The following is a 20,373-nucleotide window of genomic DNA, read 5'->3' on the forward strand; positions in this document are numbered from 1 at the left end:
CTATGATTGGTTAAAAAATATTTTTAAGTTAAACAAACAATTAATAATTAATCATTTTTTGACCAATTATATTTGGCGGTATATGCAATAACATAATTTGTGAGACAACAAATGTGTACCTATAAAAATGTAACAGCATAATATTATTAACGTTGATAGATTTATGCCACATTATCTCACTTTTTCCTTTTTGAAATTCCCAAACTAGTATTTCTCTTGTTTGTTTAGGAATCTAAACCTCAATTTATTTTCCAACTTTTATTTTACAAATCTAAAATAAAGATTTCTGAAAAAATCGTTTTCAATTTGTATTGAGTTGGTATGCTACCAATAAACTCATTGATCCAAAGGATACAGACAAAAACTTCAGCATTAAAACCATGAAGCTTATGGCTATAAGCTCACATAAGGAACATAATTGAGGCAAACGTGTTGTTTTCTTTGTTATTTGATTCTTATTTGGGTTGGAAAGGAAGATTATATTGTCTCTAAATATAAAATGTTGTATATGTATTTATACAAGTTTTTCTTTAACTTTTCTCATGTGAAAATATACATTATTCCCTAAAAATATTATATATTGGGTGAGAATATGGTAGGTAAAGTTAGAAATAGGATTAACTAGTGTGACAAATACGAACAAGTATTAGTTCAAATGGTACATGTTTGATTCCCCTTAAATAATGTCTCGAGTTCGAATCTTATGGATAGAAAAAATAATCGTTGAGAAAGTTAGTCTTATATACATGTGAATGTTGCCCAACTCGAAAAGAGTTGTCTCAGTGTAAACATATATATGGGAAACCGAAAAACTAGTATGGCTATAAACCACATTTAAGTCATAGTTTGACTTATTGGTCTGGTCTCGGCCAATTTATTAGGTTTATTGTTAATCTATTTAAAAATCTGAGTTGACACGCGGTATTTAAAAGCTACCTATATTATTTTTAAATATGTTTTCATGTATAAAAGATTAACTAATAGGCTGCAAATATAAATAATTTAACATGCGTATATCAATAAATAGATCAATAAGTGTGCACATGTACCAATGGGCACATAAACATTCATATGAAAACAAGTCAACAAGCTAAGCATCCATTCATAAATAGGGTAGTATAGTTCAAATTCAAAGTAACTGAAAATTACAATCAAATAAAAATAGCTTGGTTATCTGGAGCTCAACCCACCTAGTAATCTAATACCAACATAATAATATAATAAATTCATTAGTCCCTATGCCTCAAATTATCCAACCAAAGAAGAATACTATGAAACAAATTCAAAGGAAGTCAAACCTCAAGGTAACTATCTACAAAATATTTTTTTTATATAATGTAATATTATAAATATTAAAATATAAATTATCAATTATATATATAACATTCTTTAAATATATATGTAACATTAAGGGTTTAGGTTGACAAATCAAACATGTTCTTTTAATCTTTATAATTACATAGCCTCTTTAGAAAGTGTTAAGCTTAACTTCTTTTTTTTGGTTAAATAAGTTATATTAGATTACGCCTTAAATTGGTCAACCCTAGGTTGTGATAGTATAAGCTACTCTCACCCCAATAATATACCATATGTAAAATTGAAATGGATATTAAAAGAGTGTAATATCCTGTTAGTGTAAATTATATGTTTTAAATATTCAAATGCAATAACTTAAAATCAATTATGTTTTTTAGGAGGGAAAATAGATTCGTTCTTTTGTTATATTTGTTTTAAATTTTCATATAAATTTATTCTGTTTCAAATGGATTATTTGAGTTTGGGCAAACAATTAACTATAAGATTCTTCTTGCTCATATTGCAAAAAAAATTCCTAAACCATAATTATAAGATTCGTCTTGCTCATATTACAAATTCTTTAATTAATTTACTCATCAGTTTATACTTGGAATAAAAAATAAATTTAGATATATACTTTTGTCTCATCTTTGTTTTTCTAGGCTTCTAAAAAAATAAATTTCATAAGGTGAAAAGTGGAAAAAATATATGTGATTTGTATAATTACACTTGAGTAAATAAATAAATAGTTAAGATTAAATGTAATTAGCGTAACTTAACTCATGTGTAAATAGATTCTCCTTATATATATCTTACGTAGTATGTATAAGAGTGATTCCTATAATGTAACTTATCTATATAATTTACTCTGACTATACGTATAATTACAGCATAAGACACCAGTATAATAATGTAACTTATCTATATAATTTACTCTGAATATACTTACGATTCCAGCATAAGACACAAATATAGATGTAAAATCAAATATAATATATGTTACGTGTATGGCTATGGCCTCTGTATCTAGTAATGTGGACCGTACTATTTTCGTGTTCTTCTAGTCTAACTCTGCTTTCCCATATTTCATTTAATAATACTATATAGTAGTATTTCTTTTGGTCTTAATTATTTCTAGATATATAGCTTAAAGCTGCAAAGTATAGGACTTAGTACCATGCAGTTTGCATTCTTTTTCAAGCAAAGAGAAAAAAAAGAGAGAGAGAGAATTCAACAAGGTAGAGTTTTTGGTTTTGGTGTTGGTGTTTGTGCTTGAGAAGTGAGAAGAAAGAGAGAAGTAAAGAAAAAAAGGAACCAAAACCAAAAGTATCAGCATCAGTCAGTGTTTTAATGCGAGAGATGATGAGTGATTTCATTGAAAGGTTGGTTTCTTTTCAACAGAGAAAAAAAAAATCTAACTCAATAATATAAGTCACTCACTCATGCTTTGATAAGCGTGCCTTTGATGAAAAAAACTTGTGTTGCTTTAACTTGCTTTGCTTTTTGTCAAAGTTTTTTTGCTGACAGATTTTGTTGTCTGTTCCTTCTGCTTTTCAGCTTTAACTGGGTTCTTTGTTTTTTCAGACAACAACAACATATGACATGAAATGAGATTCTCATGTTATTAAGAATAAGAATAAGGAACCACCCTTATTTGTGTTTTATACCACCGTTTTGTTTTCCTCTGAGTCAGACAAGAAAATGGTATAGAAGGAACATGCCAAAATGTTTTTAGTGGTGATGGGGAAAGGAAAGGTGAATTTTTTTGGTGGGGTTTAAATTTGATTGGTGTGTAAGGGCTCCTTGTGGTGGTTCAAGTTGAAGACTTAGAGAGTGGTGCAGATTGAGGAATAGGATGGTTTCCTTAGAAGAAAAGATTAAAACTGGAGGAGTTGTTGGGGGTCAAACTCTAGCTGCAGAAATGAAACTTTTGAAAGAAATGCAGGAACATTGTGGTATGTTTAACTTTTTTCTTCTTTCTAAATCATATATATAATGGTTTCATAATTCTAGTTCTGATTTCTCAAACTAAGTTACAAGTTTCTTGAAAACTTTATGTTACATGTACTAATAATAAGCTTGTTTTGGTGGTACTAATTTCAGGGGCTAGAAAGGCTTTAAATTCTGAGTTATGGCATGCTTGTGCAGGCCCTCTTGTATCTTTACCTCAGGAAGGGACTCTTGTGTATTACTTTCCTCAGGGACATATTGAGCAGGTAGAATAATCACTTTTTCTTTTAAAATTTTCAAGTGTTAATTCTAACATGAATTTAACATCTCATAATGTTGAGTATGGACATATTGTTAGTACTATTATAAGTTTCTAATTTGGTAAAGCATTGTTGATTAACTAAAGCATGTTTTCCCTTCCTCTAAATCTGAAACAGGTGGCTGCTTCCACTAGAAAATCAACAACCTCACAGATACCAAACTATCCCAATCTTCCATCTCAGTTATTGTGCCAAGTTCAAAATGTCACACTTCATGTAAGAGTTCTATGCATAATTTGATCACTTGTCGTATTTGTCTTCAACCGCCAATTTCAACTTCAAACAAAATTTTACCATTTTTCTGATGTTATGATAGGCAGACAAAGAAACTGATGAAATTTATGCTCAAATGAGGCTCCAACCACTGAATTCTGTAAGTTTGGATACTATTTCAGAAGCCTCGGTTGTGGAATTATTATTATTGGATATTGTTCTAAGTTTAAATTTCCCTGTTTCAGGAAAATGATGTATTTCCTGTATCTGATTTTGGGCTAAAGCATAGTAAACATCCCAGTGAGTTTTTCTGCAAAACCTTGACTGCTAGTGACACAAGCACACATGGTGGCTTTTCGGTTCCACGCAAGTCAGCAGAAAAGCTATTTCCTCCATTGGTAAGACTATAGCACCATTGGAAACTTTTCTTTTCATGTGCTCAAAAACATGTTGTACCTGAATTCTTATTTGATTAATATGCTTTCACTTCAGGATTACAAAATGCAGCCCCCAAGCCAAGAACTTGTTGTCCGAGATTTGCATGATGCTACGTGGACATTTCGCCATATATATCGTGGTGAGGATGCTTCTGGTGTTCAACTCTATTTATTGATTCTGTAGAAAATAGGAATAGATGTTTTGTTGTGGATTCAATTTCGAGCGACCGATTGCCTCTATTTTGCTGCAAGTTGTATGGCATTGCTACTTTTTATTGAATCCATTTTGTTTGAAAGGGTTGGATTCGGTTCGCGCATCACTCACTTGCATTTTTTTACATTTTTATGTAGGTCAGCCAAAGAGGCACCTTCTCACAACAGGATGGAGTATATTTGTGGGCTCAAAAAGGCTTAGAGCTGGTGATTCTGTCATTTTTATCAGGTAATTGGTGATCACAAATGTATTTACCATTGCTTAGTTTGCATTTGATAGACATGTCATGGTGCTACGGGGCATAGCATACAATGTTTGGTGCATTTTATAAATAAAACAAAATAGGATGCGAGATAAAAATTTAGACATTTTTGTTTCAATAAACGGGGTGGAAATATAATGGATTGAACATGTAATCTAGAATGGCAACCTATTCTTTTCAGTTTTGATTAATTAGTATTGTCGTGCAACTTTTTCTATACTAAAAGCTATATGTCAATTATTACTAGAGATGAAAAATCGCAATTGCGAATTGGTGTGAGGAGTGTTAATCGTCAACAGTCAACACTGCCATCATCAGTACTTTCTGCTGATAGCATGCACATTGGTGTGCTTGCTGCTGCAGCTCATGCTGCTGCTAATGGAAGTACATTCACTATTTTCTACAATCCGAGGTAAGATAAAATTCTATTGCATATACAGCATTTTGTCCTGTAGCAATTTTGCTGAAGTTTAATATCTATTTCTACTCATTTGTAGGGCATGCCCTTCGGAATTTGTTATTCCACTGGCTAAATACAGAAAAGCTGTATTTGGGACCCAGCTTTCAGTTGGCATGAGATTTGGTATGATGTTTGAGACAGAGGAATCGGGTAAGCGCAGGTAATTTCCTGAATGCGTGGATGATGCTGTAGCCAAATATGCATTAACCGTGCACAGTTAATTTGCTTTAATATGTTTAGAATCCGTAACAAGCAGGAAAAGTTGACATATAATTCATGTTTCTGCAGATACATGGGTACAATAATTGGTGTAAGTGACTTGGATCCTTTAAGGTGGCCTGGTTCTAAGTGGCGTAATGTTCAGGTGATTCAAGCACTATTTCTTTAACATTATTTGTTCAATGACTTCAATCAAGTTTTATCATTCATGATTTTGTATGGTCTAATCTGTTTTTTTATTAAGCGTTGTTGCATATATTTCTTGTAAATAGGTGGATTGGGATGAGCCAGGTTGTGGAGATAAGCAGAATAGAGTTAGTGTATGGGAGATTGAGACTCCTGAAAGTCTTTTTATCTTTCCTTCTTTGACTTCAGGTCTAAAAAGGCCATCACAATCTGGATTTTTGGGTAAGTTTCTCAATTCAATTTTCCTATTTTGATAATGAGTCTTTATTTGGTGACTAGTTATGTTGATTGGTGCAGGAAATGAGTGGGGAAATTGGGTGAGAAGACCTTTTATGAGAGTTCCTGAAAATGGAACACATGAGCTCCCAAACTCAATATCAAATCTCTACTCAGAATACATGATGAGAATGCCATTTAATCCCCAACTTGTTAACAACAATAGTGCCTTTTTACGGGTCATGCAACACGAATCTGCTGCTACAAGATGTCTCTTAGAGGAGAATACAACACTCGCACAAGATAGCCAAAAAGTACATCCTAGTTCAGAAAGCATACCACTGAAAAATCTCCATTCTCAATCTGTCCCTGACCAATGTAATGCCTTAAACCTGCACTCAATGTCAAAAAGTGATCAACCTGATCAAATTCAGCCTCTTGCCAAAAATGATAATCATGATAATTCTGGAACAGTTTCTGATAAGCCAAAATTAGAATCTGAGGCGTTATCCGAAAACATGTTTGACATCCCTGCATATCCCGCTATACCGCAAAACCTTGCTAGCCATATGACATTCCTCAATCAAAACCAGAGTCCATTGCTCTCCCAATCCTGTGCATGGCCCATGCAACAACCTCAGTTAGAATCATCTACATCACATCCCCAACTGCTTGATATGCCTCAATCTGATCCTACTATTGTAAATGGAATGCTTCCTCAACTAGACATTGATGAATTCATGATGTATTCTTCCTGCCGACCTTTATCAGATTTGCACGAGCATACCGCACTTCAAAATCAGGCAGCGAATACGCCTTTACCTCCAATGAGCCAAGAAGTGTGGGATCATTATGTCATGAACTTCAATTTTTCATCACAGGCAGATCAGCTAACATCTATGTGCCCGTCAGGGCTGTATGGCCTAAACGGCATATCTAGTTCAACCAATATGAAGGATCTTTCAGCCGAGAGCAACAACCAAAGTGAAATTTGTGTCAATGTGAATGTTAGTAACAGTAAAAGTACCACGACTATGGTTGATCCTTCTACATCAAGTGCCATTTTGGACGAGTTTTGCACATTGAAAGACAAGGATTTTCAGAATCCACCAGATTGCATGGTGGGCAACTTAAGTTCCAGCCAGGATGTCCAGTCTCAGATAACCACAGCAAGCCTAGCAGAATCACAAGCCTTTAACTCTGGTGGTACATCGTTGAGCCACATTGATTTTGATCACAGCAGCTTTCTGCAGAATAATTCATGGCAACAAGTAGCTCCACCTATGCGAACCTACACAAAGGTCTGTAGTGGAGAAATAAATCTGCATTCATACTATATAATATCCTAGCAACTGGCAAGCTTTTTCCTACTAAGTCAAGTCAGTTACACGAATCAAACAATGTAATAATATCCTATCATGAATTATATCATGTTCTTAGACAGACCATACTATAATATCTTTAAGGTCGACATAAATGCTATTGCTAGGTGATCCTAGTTTTATTTTGTCAATTGTCATGATTCATGAAATGATTATTTGACAGGTGCAAAAGGCAGGTTCTGTAGGAAGATCAATTGATGTCACCACATTCAAAAACTATGAGGAGCTGATCTGCGCAATAGAGTGCATGTTTGGACTGGACGGTCTGCTGAATGACACCAGAGGTTCTGGATGGAAGTTGGTGTATGTGGATTACGAGAACGATGTTTTACTTGTTGGAGATGATCCATGGGAGTAAGTTTCGTACATTATCTTGTAATGTGGGATTTATTCCAAGCTTAAGTGTAATTTCTGATCATTCTTAGCTACTAAATCCTACATAATTCTTTGATGTTGGAGCATTTAGAGTTTCGAAACTTAGCAACAATCTATATCTTGTCATTTAGATTTATCTTTTATCCAAAATGCTATGTGCAGGGAATTTGTGGGGTGCGTCCGGTGCATAAGAATTCTATCACCTTCAGAAGTTCAGCAGATGAGTGAAGAAGGGATGAAGATTCTAAACAGTGGTGCCTTGCAAGGAATCAGTGGTTAGAATTTCAGGTGTCTGCAACCAAAATCATTAGCCATTATTTGCAATTTCCTTGTAAGGGTGACCTTAAGCTGATTTTCTCAAACAACTAATTTGTCAAAAGTAAAGGCATTTTCACGTGGGATAAGTCCTATAGTACCTTGTCATTACAAAGTTCATATGTAATGTATGAATTGAACTACACTTATTTGGCAGAGATTGGTGTTATAGATTAGTAGGAAAGCACCAAATTGCAATGCAGAAGAGTCTCATATTATGATATTAAAGATTAGATGTCACAAGTTACATGATTCTATGTTGTGAATTGTAATGAATTCTTGCAGGTGCAATCTGTTTTCCGAATATATGATTCATCTTCATGAAGTAAAAGCTGCTGCTGCAACTACTATGATCACAGTATGACCAACTAAATGGTACAAAATAAACAGATAACATTTGCAAGGAATGCTGATGCAAAAAATACAAAAAATTCCAATACATAACCAACTAAAAAAGGGTGATCTAGTACATAAGGCTTGATATGGAAGGGTAATACCATAGTGGTTCACAAATTAACTCATTTTCAGGAGGCACTAAATCTTAGTTGACAGCTGAAATGATAAGGACTATAAGAGAGGGAGACACACAAAGCATAGCTGCCTTGCATAGTTATTATTTATCTGGAAGCAGTTAATAAAGTAAAAACATAATGAAAAAACACATGTAGACATTAATCATTGTACACTCCTTTTCTGTTGTAAATTACTTAAAGTTGGTTGTGTGGATTCTGTCATATCCAGGAACTTAAATATAAGACACTAACTGAACACAGCAAATTAACCCACAAATCCTGCCAAAGGAAGTCAACTCAGCAACTCTTCTGTTGGAAATTACTTGATGGTTGAAGTTACACATACAATGTAAGAAAGCTCCAATACTATGATATGAAAAATTGAGTACCAAACCTACGTCCCCACTAAAGGAAACCTCCCCACAATCAGCAAAAAATAGAACTTAGCTAAAGGCCACCCAAATGCTAATATTTCAATAACATTAAAAAATGTCAGTATCATCATTTAAGGCTTCCTAGCAAAAATACCGAAGAAAATATGACAAACTCATCATCGACTTATCGTACAAGCAGAAAATATGTCAAAAGCATCATCCTACATTGCATTAAAAGGAAGCAAATAAAATACATATCATGCACGACGTTTACTCAAACGCCATGAGTTTGGCTCGTGGTATCTATCATAAAGTGGTTCTATACGCTCTTGACGCTTTCGCTTGCTCATCTTTGTAGGATCTGCCACTTTGAAGAATCTAGGAGCCAATTCAACAAGCCATTTGGGGTCTATGACAGTGACCTCACGCATGTATTCCTTAGTAGTCATAACAAGCTCATGATAGATGACCCAGTCTGGCTGTCTCTGGAACAAAGCAGAACTTGGATGGATGTATACAGGCTGGTTTTCAACTAGGGTTCTGTAACCTTCCTGAGGGTCCTTTCTTGATGCATGGAAAAAGAATCCTGCAGTGATAGCCTTCCTGATCTTGGTGAAGTTTTTACCCGCACTTACAACATCCAATTTATACCTGAATATCAATGATAGTGATTTAGAATACATACCAATATAACAAACAACAAGAATAACACCCAAAGCTTGTTCCCACTAGATTAGAAGACACCATTGTATTGTGTCATAACTCATAAATTGTCTTTAAAAAAATCCATTTAGTTTTAACTTCTAAGTACTTCTTAATAGAATCTCCTGTGGATTTTTCTTGGTCTCCATCTACCTCTAACTATTGAGCTATCCTCCATCTAATCTATGCTTCTTACTAAGGCTTCTAATGGTCTTCTCACGTTAAACCACTTAAGATGAGATTCTACCATCATATGTCACAATTAATCTAACCACTAAAAGGACTAATGTCAATACAATAACTACAAGTCCTAGCAAAACATTGGTTACAAAAATGGAAATAAGAAGCCCAAAGATGAAAGCTTGGTGTATCCACTAATCCACCTCAGAATAATTTATTCTTTTCCCTTTTCATCTTCTTATATACAACAATAACAACCAAACCTCAATCCCACTAAGTGGGGTGAGCTACATGGATCGAACAACACCATAACTTTCTATCATCAATCATGTTCATTGACAAAGCATTGATCTTTAAATCTTTCTTAATTGTTTCGCCTATAGTTTTATTGGTCTCCCTCTTCTTCTAGAAATTGGACTAACCTAAATTTGATCTACCCTTCTTACTGGGCTTCTACTGGTCTCATCCACACATATTCAAACCACCTAAGGCACGATTGCATCATCTTTTCTACAATTGGATCTACTCCAACTTACTCCCTAATGGGAGCACATCTTCTATCATAAAAAATGTACCACTCCATGAGGCACTTGCTGTTATTAGTCAGAAAACACTTAATTATTAAACTTTTAACATAAATATATTTTTTCAACCAATCACGGCAAGTGACATATGTAGTGGCACACTTTGTGGGACACCAGTTGTGGTAGTACCAAAAAAGATGTGTTCATCTCCCTAAATGCATTCATTTCTAATCCTATCTTGTTTAGATTTAGGTATCTTAGGTCAATCATACAAGACGATGGAGAAACTGACGGATATGTAAACCATAGGATTCATGCAGGTTGGATGAAATGGCGAAGTGCTTCGGTATCATATGTGATAAAAAGCTATCGCTCAAGCTTAAAAGAGAAGTTGTACCACACGACTATGAGACTTCAATGCTATATGGGACTGAATGTTGGGCAGTAAAATATCTAGGAAAGAATAAACTCCATGTAGTAGAGATGACCATGGTTTGCTGGATGATTGGACAATTTTTTATACAGATATTTAATTTCAGGAACAACTATGTAAAAAATTGGTAACCTCAACATTTTTGCGCCAAACTAAAGAAATAAAACTGAGAGCATAAGTGTATGACACAATATTTTCCAAGCAAATAAAACATTTAGAAGGAAAGATTGATATCATACTTATCCATGATGGTCAGAAGCTGTTTCCTGACATCCTGTGCTCTTCTCAACGATCGAGATTGAACAAAGTTCTCAAAACACCAGGGCCCAGAAAAATTCTTAGCTTTCCAAGCCTCATAAACAGCAAGCAGTGTGAGATGGTCACCCTCAGGCTGGAAAAACTTTGCCCTTTTCTGATCTGCTTGGGCTTGTTTTTCCCTAGGCCTGTAAAATATATTGCCAGTCTGAATCATGGCAATTATAGTCAAAATCTCGTCACTGCATCCAAGGTCCACACTGGCAAGCAGCATCTTGGACAATGGTGGATCCAGAGGAAATTCTGCCATTTTCCTCCCCAACTTGGTTAAAAGGCCCTCTTCATCCAATGCTCCAAGACTGTAAAGTTGTTCCATGGCAGAAATAAGAGCTTGAGGTGACGGTGGGTCCATAAAATCAAAAGACAGAAGATCATTTATCCCCATAGCTTTCATATTAAGAGTAGTTGTCCCGAGATTTATCCTTTGAATCTCCGGAATCGAAGTAGGAGACATCTCATTCCTATATGCACTCTCAGTATAGAGGCGATAACATTTCCCAGGTCCGGTACGCCCTGCACGTCCAGCTCTTTGTTTGGCTGATGCTTGTGAAATTGGAGTTATCACCAAAGAATCAAGACCTTGCTTTGGATTATAAACATTTTGCTTGGCGAATCCAGGATCAATCACATAAAATATTCCATCAATAGTCAAAGAAGCCTCAGCGATGTTAGTGGCCACAACCACCTTCCTCTTCCCAGGAGGAGCAGGGTCAAATATCCTCGATTGCATTTCACTAGGAAGGGCACTATAAACAGGCAAAATGATCAACTCAGGAACATTCTTACCTAACCCCTTCATTCTCTCATAGAGAGACTGGCAAGCAAAATCAATCTCCTCTTGACCAGTCAAGAAGAGAAGAATGTCTCCTTCAGGTTCTGTCAAGTGGATCTGTAGGACAGTGATTAAAGATGCATCTAAGTAATCACTTTCTGGTTGTTTAGTATAAAGAATCTCCACCGGAAAAGTCCTCCCAGGAATTGTAAAAATGTTACAGTTAAAGAAATATCCTGAGAATTTCTCAGCATCCAGAGTAGCAGAAGTCACAATCAATCGCATTTCAGGTCTACGCTTCACTAGCTGCTTCAGCAGCCCAAACAGAACATCGGTATGAATAGTTCTTTCGTGGGCCTCATCAAGCATTATAACAGAATACTGTGACAGATTTTCATCAACCAATATTTCTCTCAGAAGCATACCATCTGTCATGTACTTGATTACAGTATCCGGTCCAGTGCAATCCTCAAATCGAATGGCATAACCAACTTCCTCTCCCAACCGACAACCGAACTCTTCAGCCACTCTCTTCGCAACCGACATTGCAGCCACCCTACGTGGTTGAGTACATCCAATTTTACCTCTTGTTGTGTAACCAGCTTCAGCGAGATACTGCGTGACCTGAGTAGTCTTGCCCGAACCCGTTTCACCAATGACCACCAACACCTGATTATCATGGACTGCCTGAATCAATTCTTTTTTCAACTTGTAAATTGGTAAACTCTGCCTCTGTTCCTGGATAGAAAGCTTTGATCTTTGCCCAAAAGTAATGGTTTTCCCATAAGCATCCTTCTTCCATTCTGGCATGTCATAGGCTGATAAGCCAACGCCCCTAAGCTCCTGGGCAAGATGCCTTTCACCAGACTCTGGCATAGGGTCTTCCCAAGGACGATTGAGATCCTTTGGAATTGAATCGAGCATTGTGCGTTGTTGTTGTTCTCGTACCTCTCTACGCTCCTTTATAAGTGCAGACTGGAGAGCAGCAGCACGACCCAAAGAACCTTCTGGATTCTTAAAAATCTTAACAGGAGACATATCCATGGAATATCTACTCTGCCCTTGCAAAAAGGCAGGTTCATCCTCATTCATCTCAATCTCAAGCTCTTCCTCAGCACCTTCCTCTTGGTACAGCATTCCATCTCCTTCCTCATCATAAGTCGGGTACTCCGAAACACTCATAACACCAGAAGCAATCAACTGTTTTGCTTCCCATATCTCCGGAGAGCTCATCCTCTTCAAAGGTCTACGCGATTTACCAAGATCATCCTCTTCCACAATCCTGATTCCCGAAAGTCCCGTCCTGGCAACCGGCCCATCCTTCGAATCCTGTGGATTCATCCGAGAAACATCATCCTCTGAGCTCTTCTTCAATGGAAGAAGATCCTTCCCAGTATGCTGATCAACATCCCTCATCGAAAGACTCAATTTCTGACCAGAAACCGATATCACCTTCACATAAACCTCCAGATCCCGCTTCACCACATCCTTAGCATTAGTAATCCTCCGAGTCGCAATCTGAGAAACATGCACCAAGCCCTCTTTCCCTCTAAAATCATCAAGCTGAACAAAACACCCAGTATCCATCACCCTTGACACTCTCCCTTTATAAACCTGATACAAGTCAGGTTCACTAGAACCACCACCCCCATGCCTCGAATCTCTTCGACCTTTCCTATCACCATTCTCATCACCGTTCTCCCTTCCTCGTTCATTTTCTTCATAGCCATCTCTTTCATCTCTGCCATATCTATCCCTGCCCCTATCCTTATCTCTACCCCTTCCCCTTCTCCTGTAATCATCCCTTCTTTCATCTTCACCAACATCTCTATCCCTATCCCTATCCCTGTCCCTTCCCCTTCTCCTATAATCATCCCTTCTATCATCTTCATCAACATCTCTTTCTCTATCCCTACTTCTATGTCTATCCTCTCTTTCATACCTGTCTCTGCGCCTATCTCTATTATCTCTATCTCCATAACCATATTCCTCTTCTCCTCGTTCTCTCCCTTTCTGTCGCGCAGCTTCTGTTTCGTTTTCGATTTCCTTCTGAAGCTCCTTTACACGGTCCCTATCATCAGCAATGGCCAGAGCCTTAAACTTTGTATTAGTCGTCGGCGCCGAACTCTCTTTCTTAGCATCTGACTTCTTGGACTTGTTGGGAGGAAGGATGGCGTGAATTATGGTGAGAAGCGTTCGGACGAAGTAATCAGGCATTTCAGCACCGTTCTCTTTCAGAGTCGCATCGAATTCTTCGACGTTTTCCGATGACCGACCTAACTCGGTTATGAACTCGGCGAGGACCTTGTCGCCGGTGCCGGTGTGAGATTCCAACTCGGTGCAAACCTTTGATACAAGGGACAAGTATTCGAGCTTCTTCTTCAATCCTTCATCTAAATTATCCTCCGCCATATCAACTAAAAGGGAATTAGAAACCCTAACTGTGTGAATGTGGATTTGTGGAATGTAAAATCAGAAATCGAATTTGGAGAGATTTAAATAAGAGAAAAACGCGATCCAGAGAAATTAGGAACTCGGACTCTGAAGTCTAATCCCTCGATTTGGTTGAAGAAATGGAATTAGTTGGATTCGGACGCAGGGTTTAACGTCGTCGTATAGGACAACCCACAAAACCAGTGTTGTTATATTTCCGAATCGATTTCTTTGTACTAGATCGAACAGAGCGCGTAATAATTTGGACTGGGCTTTGGGCTTTGAACAGAGCACTTAATAGCCATTCTCGTCCGTGAAAAACTAGTTATATATGTCAGAGTATTCATTTATTCCGAGACTAAATTTTTTAAACTTACTTCATATTTTAGTCGCGTAATTTTCATTTTTCTATTTTGCCTTTAACGTTATTTAATTTTTACATAAAACATATAATTTTAGGTAACCACCACTGAACTAAACTTAAATTGAACATATAATAAAGACAAAAATGTTATAGTATAAAATACATTGAACATAAAAAATAAATTATTACTCGTCCAAATAAAATATTCAATATCATATAATATAGACTGATAGAGGCAAAGTACTATCAACACTAGTTATAATTAATTCAATTTTTTTATATAACCAAATTTCAACTGTATGAATCTCTTAACAAATGTTCCTAAACTCTTTGACATAATACTATGTTGAAGATTCATTGAGATCCCTGAAAAATATAATATCTATATATTGTCAGTATAAATATTATATTAATAATACTTAAATATGAATTTGGATGATACATATATACAAACTCATAAAAAATAATAAGTGGTAAGTGGTCCCATTCACAAAGCAAGATTTTTTATTTGTTAGTCCAATCCATATAAGATCGAGGAAGCTAAGAAAAATCATAGATAAAAACAATTAAGAAATATTTATAAATGAATATTTTATCATTAAATATAATTTATTGTAAAACATATTGACATCGGTTAATACACATTGTCTGGTCTCTCAGTTGGATTCGCTCAGTTGGATTAAGACTTGACCATTGGTATTGTTAAACCTAGCTTTTTTTCCTCCATAGGACTGTGAACATGTGAATGTGCAGCATTTGGAAGTGCTGTCAGTAAACAAAAAAATCTTTGCACATATATAAGCATGGAAACTCTACTTATAAATCCATCAAGTTGATCCTCCAATGCTATATGCAACATCAAATTAGTTCTCCAATGAAATATGCAACATCAAATTAGTCCTTCAGTGCTACATTTCTGCCATCAAATAGGTCTTTAAAATGATATCAAATGTGGCTACTATTTCATTTTCGTTGGAATTTGTATCAAATGTCGCTATTATTTCATTTTTGTTGTAATTTGTATTATACATTATTCAGTTTAATTTGTATTATACATTATTCAGTTTAAAATGTTGGATATTGAAAAATAAATCAAGGTGAGGGTACTATAGGTAATCTGAACTATAATCAAAGATGAGTATGAAAACCAATAAGGTGTTGATCAAGTAGTATAAGACTCGCTAGATTCTCAGGATGACTAAATGTTAATGATTAGATTTCTAGAAGCAACATTTATTAAAAGGGACAGTCACGAACCCCAAAAAATGAGTACAAAAAAAAAAGATGAGTATGAAACTCATTGAATTAGAATAAGTATTTGCATGGCCAACAATCAAAGGCTTTCCAAAGAATCAAACTAACATATATTAAGCAAATTTCTTCACACGACCAAGGTAAAACTAACTTTGAATTTGAATTATCATAATTAAGTAATCTACCTTCATCTAAGGTATGCAAGATAAGCCTAGCCAAAAATATTATGATTAAAATTGGTTGGCATTTTGCAACCTCAAAGTTTTTACACCACTATTCGGCCCCAACGCCTCGCTTAGCCGCGTAAAGCTGTTAGGGCCTAATTACCATGTATGTACCCAAATGAATCATATATCAATACTCGTACCCGGTAACTATGTGCTAAAGAAGAAAGTCGGCAACCCCTACCGCTCCTATGCCGAATAACTTATTAGATCAGCCGACGAACCAAAAAAAATTGAAATACATAACTTTAACTCCTGAAAATCTCTTTCAAGAATTGTTTTCCCTAAAAAATCTCTAGTAATTGTATAGCCTCTACCAAAAGCACAATGTGAGATAAAATATTTGTCTTAAAAAAATTTATACCATAATGTGACACATTCAATAGGGCAAGGGGATTGTAATGATGATAATATGACCCAAGGTCCAATAACACAAGTAAAATAAAGATTAATCCCGGGTTTATATGTGTGAAACATTCAAATAAAAATCTAAATAGAAGATGAACCAACCTCTATATAGACAAACTATGTAGTAAAGTACTTATATACCATGGATTATAACTTATAAGCCCGCATCTCCATTTCAAAAAATATATCACTGAAGTTTGTATCAGCAGCAGCAAACTGTCTTACTTCCTCGATTTTTCGGGATTAGTAGGCAGTAGTTTTGCCATTCTGGCGCTGGGATTGCAATTCATTGTTACACTGAATTTGCTGTGACTGCGACTGTGTCTCTTGCTGAGGATGGTTGTTTTGTTGTTGATATTGTCTAACCTGGTTGGCCTGCTGTAACTGGAACATTTGTTGATTAATAGCAAGCTGTTGAGCAATGCGACTCGAGAGGAGGGACTCCCCACCGAGTTCTGCAACAGTGCGCCTTAAGCGACGAACTTCGGCATCCAAAGTCTCATTCAGAGCTGCCAAAATAGTAACGCAAACGATTAGATAGCCATTTTAAATAGAAACTTGACAAGGTGCATTAGACACTGTGAACTCTAGAAATCTAGTGTATAAAAGGCACAGGACCCTACACTTGGAAGATATAAAGAATGCAGAAATAATAATGAAATGAGCTATTGAGTGCATTACTTTCATCATTTCCTTTAGCCTCGACAAAAATCAATATCAATACTGTAAATGGAATAGTTACAACCCCTGATCTTAGAGGTCCAATGAGTGCAGCTAAATATTCATGTCCAGCACAAAAACGAGCGAGCATAGCACTTTTGAGTTTTGAAGAAGGAAGATGGTGATTACACAACAATAACTATCTTGACCATGATTGTAATCAGACAAATAAAAATATCTAGTGAAAGTGTATGATTATACCAGAGATCCCTCCCCTTTTTTCTCTCTAATCTCTTTCCATTTTGAAATTAATAACATATCTAGTGACCCATCTATAGATCTATGTTTGGGAAAATAACTAAAATCAGATTACGTTTACGCATTTAATATACACAGTTTTGAAAGGGCTATAAGCCTATAACATTCCAACAAGAATTTCAGAAAAAAACGCAGTATTAGTGCACTTGGAAAAAAGGTGCAGAGATAGTCATACATAATGAAACATGACTGGATAAAAAACACTCATCTTTGTTAATAACATTGACCATTTCACGAAGTTGCGAAATAGCAAAAACATTGCATAACTATCTCTACATACTAAAATTATGTCACATAGGGTTTGTTAGGCATGCATGATAGGATAAAGTATGATAAGATAAGAAATGATAGTAGAAGGCCTGATAGAAAAAATGGAAAAATTAAGGAAATGAAATGGAAATGGTCTAGGCATAATTGTCGCTGCCCATTCAATTCAAGGTTGCAACTTTAGATTGTATCCACAAAGACAATGATGGAAGGAGAAAATTGTGTTAAAGTCATTTCAAAGCAACAAAAATGATTCGCTATTTAGTAACTACATTTCGCTTTTCAGTAACTATGAATCCATGACTGTTGCAGACTTGAGCGATTTCCGGGATTTTGTTCTGGTGTGTGAGAGAGACAGGGTAGGATAGGGTGGGTTGCAACATTCTTGTGTTCCTTGAAAGGGGTTAGGGTCACGATAAGAAAACTTATAGGAAAGCTAATACATTAAAGTCTAATCAGTTCTGATCCCACCCAAAGGCCTGATTAGTTTATCCATAACTTTAATGTACAAGATGAGTTAATTGTATAAACTTGTATGGTACAATACTCATACCAAACAATGTATAATGTCATAGTCTATTGTATTAACTTATCATATAATGCCTAATACAGCATGCCAAACAAGCAAATAGTAAAGAATTAGAAGATTGTTTATACACATAAAATCCATTTTGTTAAAGAAAAACAAAAATCATTGAACAAGATCATATATTCTGGTAATGTCCGTGCAAAAAAATGTCACAATAATCTACAAATAAAACACGTAGAAGAAGGAAAATGTATGTAAATACCATCTTTCAGTTTGGACTGTTGTTCCATGGCTTGAAGCCTCAGTTTGAACTCGTTATTCTGACTTTTAAGCTCTGCAGTATCCATCTACAGACAAACACAATTGAAAAAGACAAGAATGAATGGATCGTAGAATATGTCATTCATGACAATAAATTGCATCTGAGAAACTGAATAAAAGGGGCTATAAGCTCATCGTATGAGATACACACCTGTAATTTGGTAAATTGAGTAGACAATGTGGTTATCTCTGTCTGAAGGGTTTGCACCTTGTGCTCCAATTCAGAAATGTATCGTGTCTTCCGCTCTTTCGAACGTGCAGCAGATAGACGGTTAGCCAAAATTCTAAACGAGCATATAACAGATAGTCAGATACAATGAATTATTATAGCTTTAGTTTTTTCCAAAAGAATTTGACAGCAAGAAAGGCAAAGAGAATAAAAATATTGCCTTTTTGCGCGCTTGGGATCAGACATGGCAATTTCGGCAAGCTTATCATTCTCCCTTATTTTCTTTAGCTCCTCGGAGCTGAATTCGCCATTTCCAAACTCCGCAGTGGTTTCAGATGCTTTACCATCTACTGAATTGCTAGGCGAGTGTTGACCAACTGGATTTTGCAAAGGAGGAAGCTTAGATGATCCATCTTCAATATGAAAGTTTTCTATAGAACTATCCAATGAGAAACTTCTGCGGTGTCGGGCACTGGGTGCAATGTCTCCATTCGAACTCCTCTTCACTCCTTCCTTTCGTTCTTCCGAACAACTTGAGCTCGCCCCCCAAACACCAGTTGGCTTACCATTTATATGACTCTCAACTTCATTGTCACTGCTTTCAACTGTCTTGGAGCCACTAGTTTTGCTATCCATATCCTTGTCTTCCATAGAAAATCCCATATTGTTAATGTTGTCCAAATTCATGTATGAACTACATAAGACATCCAGTGAATCCTCTTTCCTCACACTCCTCTTTTCTCCAGTAAAACCATCAACACGATCCACATCTTTATTCGGTACCTTCAACACTAACTGAACCGGCTTCTTCTCAGAACCCAAGCCTTCTCCTCTCGAAACAGAATTGTCATGATCATTCCAAGCACCAGATGAAACAAACTGAGGAACAGACTGAATGTAATCAGTGATTCCTAAAGGTGAGTCACTACTCGAGCGCCTGTGCCCCTTACGAGGGGGAAGACTATGGCCAAGCTGAACAGAATGACCGCGGTTAACAGGCACAGAATTTGCATTACCCAATCTTTCCTCCATAGACACATTTGCCGAAACCGATTCAACAAATGAGGTGGCAGCGGAAGAAGGTTGATAGGGCGAAGGGCTCAAAGGGGGCAAGGAATCCAGAGAAAAAAACGAGGGCTGAGACAGAGACCTAGAATGGGATGATGACCCTGACCCATGGCTCGAATTCAGAGACCTCACTATGTGGGGTTGTGAGGCCATAATATGGGAATAAGGGCTTGAACTCGAAGGCGAAACATTAGTATTCGGGTGAGAAGGCGGAATTCCCATTTGATTGACAGCATTCATCCGGTTTGGTGGTCTAGGAACTGCCCCAGAGGGTGAACCAAATGTAGCACAACTAGTTCTCTGATCAACACCTTCCATTGAATCAACTACGCTATTCAAACTATCAACTAATTAATAATCAACACGTGAACATCAATATAAATAATGACATGAAAATACAAAATAAATAAAAAACCTAAAACCCTGAAATTCAGTTTGTCTATTTTTACTAGAATTGCAAATAATTGAATTAAAAAAGATAAAAACTTTCACTAAACTAAACTAATTAAACAAAATAGCTTCTGTACCTGATCATAAGCGAAAAACCCTATCTTGTGGCAGCAGAGTAACAAAGATTGAAACTTTCTGAAAATATCAAAGATGGGTAAGCGTTAAAATGAACAAAGAGAGTGTATAAATATGCAAATCAGAGGAACAGAACAATGAGTTGAAAAGTGTTTGGATGATGAAAATGATTTTTT

General features: G+C 36.2%; 3 protein-coding genes across 8 annotated transcripts; 1 reads left to right on the forward strand and 2 right to left on the reverse strand.

The window, feature by feature from the left end:
* Positions 2,444-7,945, forward strand: LOC109343148 (auxin response factor 5-like). 4 transcript variants are annotated; one of them, XM_019581310.1, is made up of 15 exons: positions 2,444-2,678; positions 2,809-3,251; positions 3,400-3,512; positions 3,684-3,782; positions 3,883-3,939; positions 4,025-4,177; positions 4,272-4,356; positions 4,568-4,658; positions 4,940-5,104; positions 5,190-5,312; positions 5,441-5,516; positions 5,644-5,779; positions 5,855-7,074; positions 7,319-7,509; positions 7,693-7,945. In XM_019581310.1, exons 2-15 carry the CDS (start codon positions 3,152-3,154, stop codon positions 7,808-7,810), a joined length of 2,727 nt encoding a protein of 908 aa, XP_019436855.1. In that variant the 5' UTR covers positions 2,444-2,678; positions 2,809-3,151; the 3' UTR covers positions 7,811-7,945. The 4 variants fall into 4 exon arrangements, with proteins under 4 accessions (XP_019436855.1, XP_019436854.1, XP_019436856.1 ...); XM_019581309.1 differs by having other exon boundaries at positions 2,824-3,251; XM_019581311.1 differs by having other exon boundaries at positions 2,854-3,251.
* Positions 8,806-14,308, reverse strand: LOC109343149 (probable pre-mRNA-splicing factor ATP-dependent RNA helicase DEAH5). The gene is made up of 2 exons (XM_019581313.1): positions 10,810-14,308; positions 8,806-9,382 (listed from the first exon to the last, which is right to left on the reverse strand). Exons 1-2 carry the CDS (start codon positions 14,067-14,069, stop codon positions 8,989-8,991), a joined length of 3,654 nt encoding a protein of 1,217 aa, XP_019436858.1. The 5' UTR covers positions 14,070-14,308; the 3' UTR covers positions 8,806-8,988.
* LOC109343151 lies at positions 16,263-20,373 on the reverse strand. 3 transcript variants are annotated; one of them, XM_019581315.1, is made up of 5 exons: positions 20,200-20,373; positions 18,825-20,003; positions 18,587-18,719; positions 18,377-18,461; positions 16,263-16,849 (listed from the first exon to the last, which is right to left on the reverse strand). In XM_019581315.1, exons 1-5 carry the CDS (start codon positions 20,205-20,207, stop codon positions 16,584-16,586), a joined length of 1,671 nt encoding a protein of 556 aa, XP_019436860.1. In that variant the 5' UTR covers positions 20,208-20,373; the 3' UTR covers positions 16,263-16,583. The 3 variants fall into 3 exon arrangements, with proteins under 3 accessions (XP_019436860.1, XP_019436859.1, XP_019436861.1); XM_019581314.1 differs by having other exon boundaries at positions 18,825-20,012; XM_019581316.1 differs by having other exon boundaries at positions 18,825-19,998; positions 20,200-20,372.

The sequence above is a fragment of the Lupinus angustifolius genome, chromosome LG03, assembly GCF_001865875.1.
Source record: "Lupinus angustifolius cultivar Tanjil chromosome LG03, LupAngTanjil_v1.0, whole genome shotgun sequence".
NCBI classification, from domain to species: Eukaryota; Viridiplantae; Streptophyta; class Magnoliopsida; order Fabales; family Fabaceae; genus Lupinus; species Lupinus angustifolius.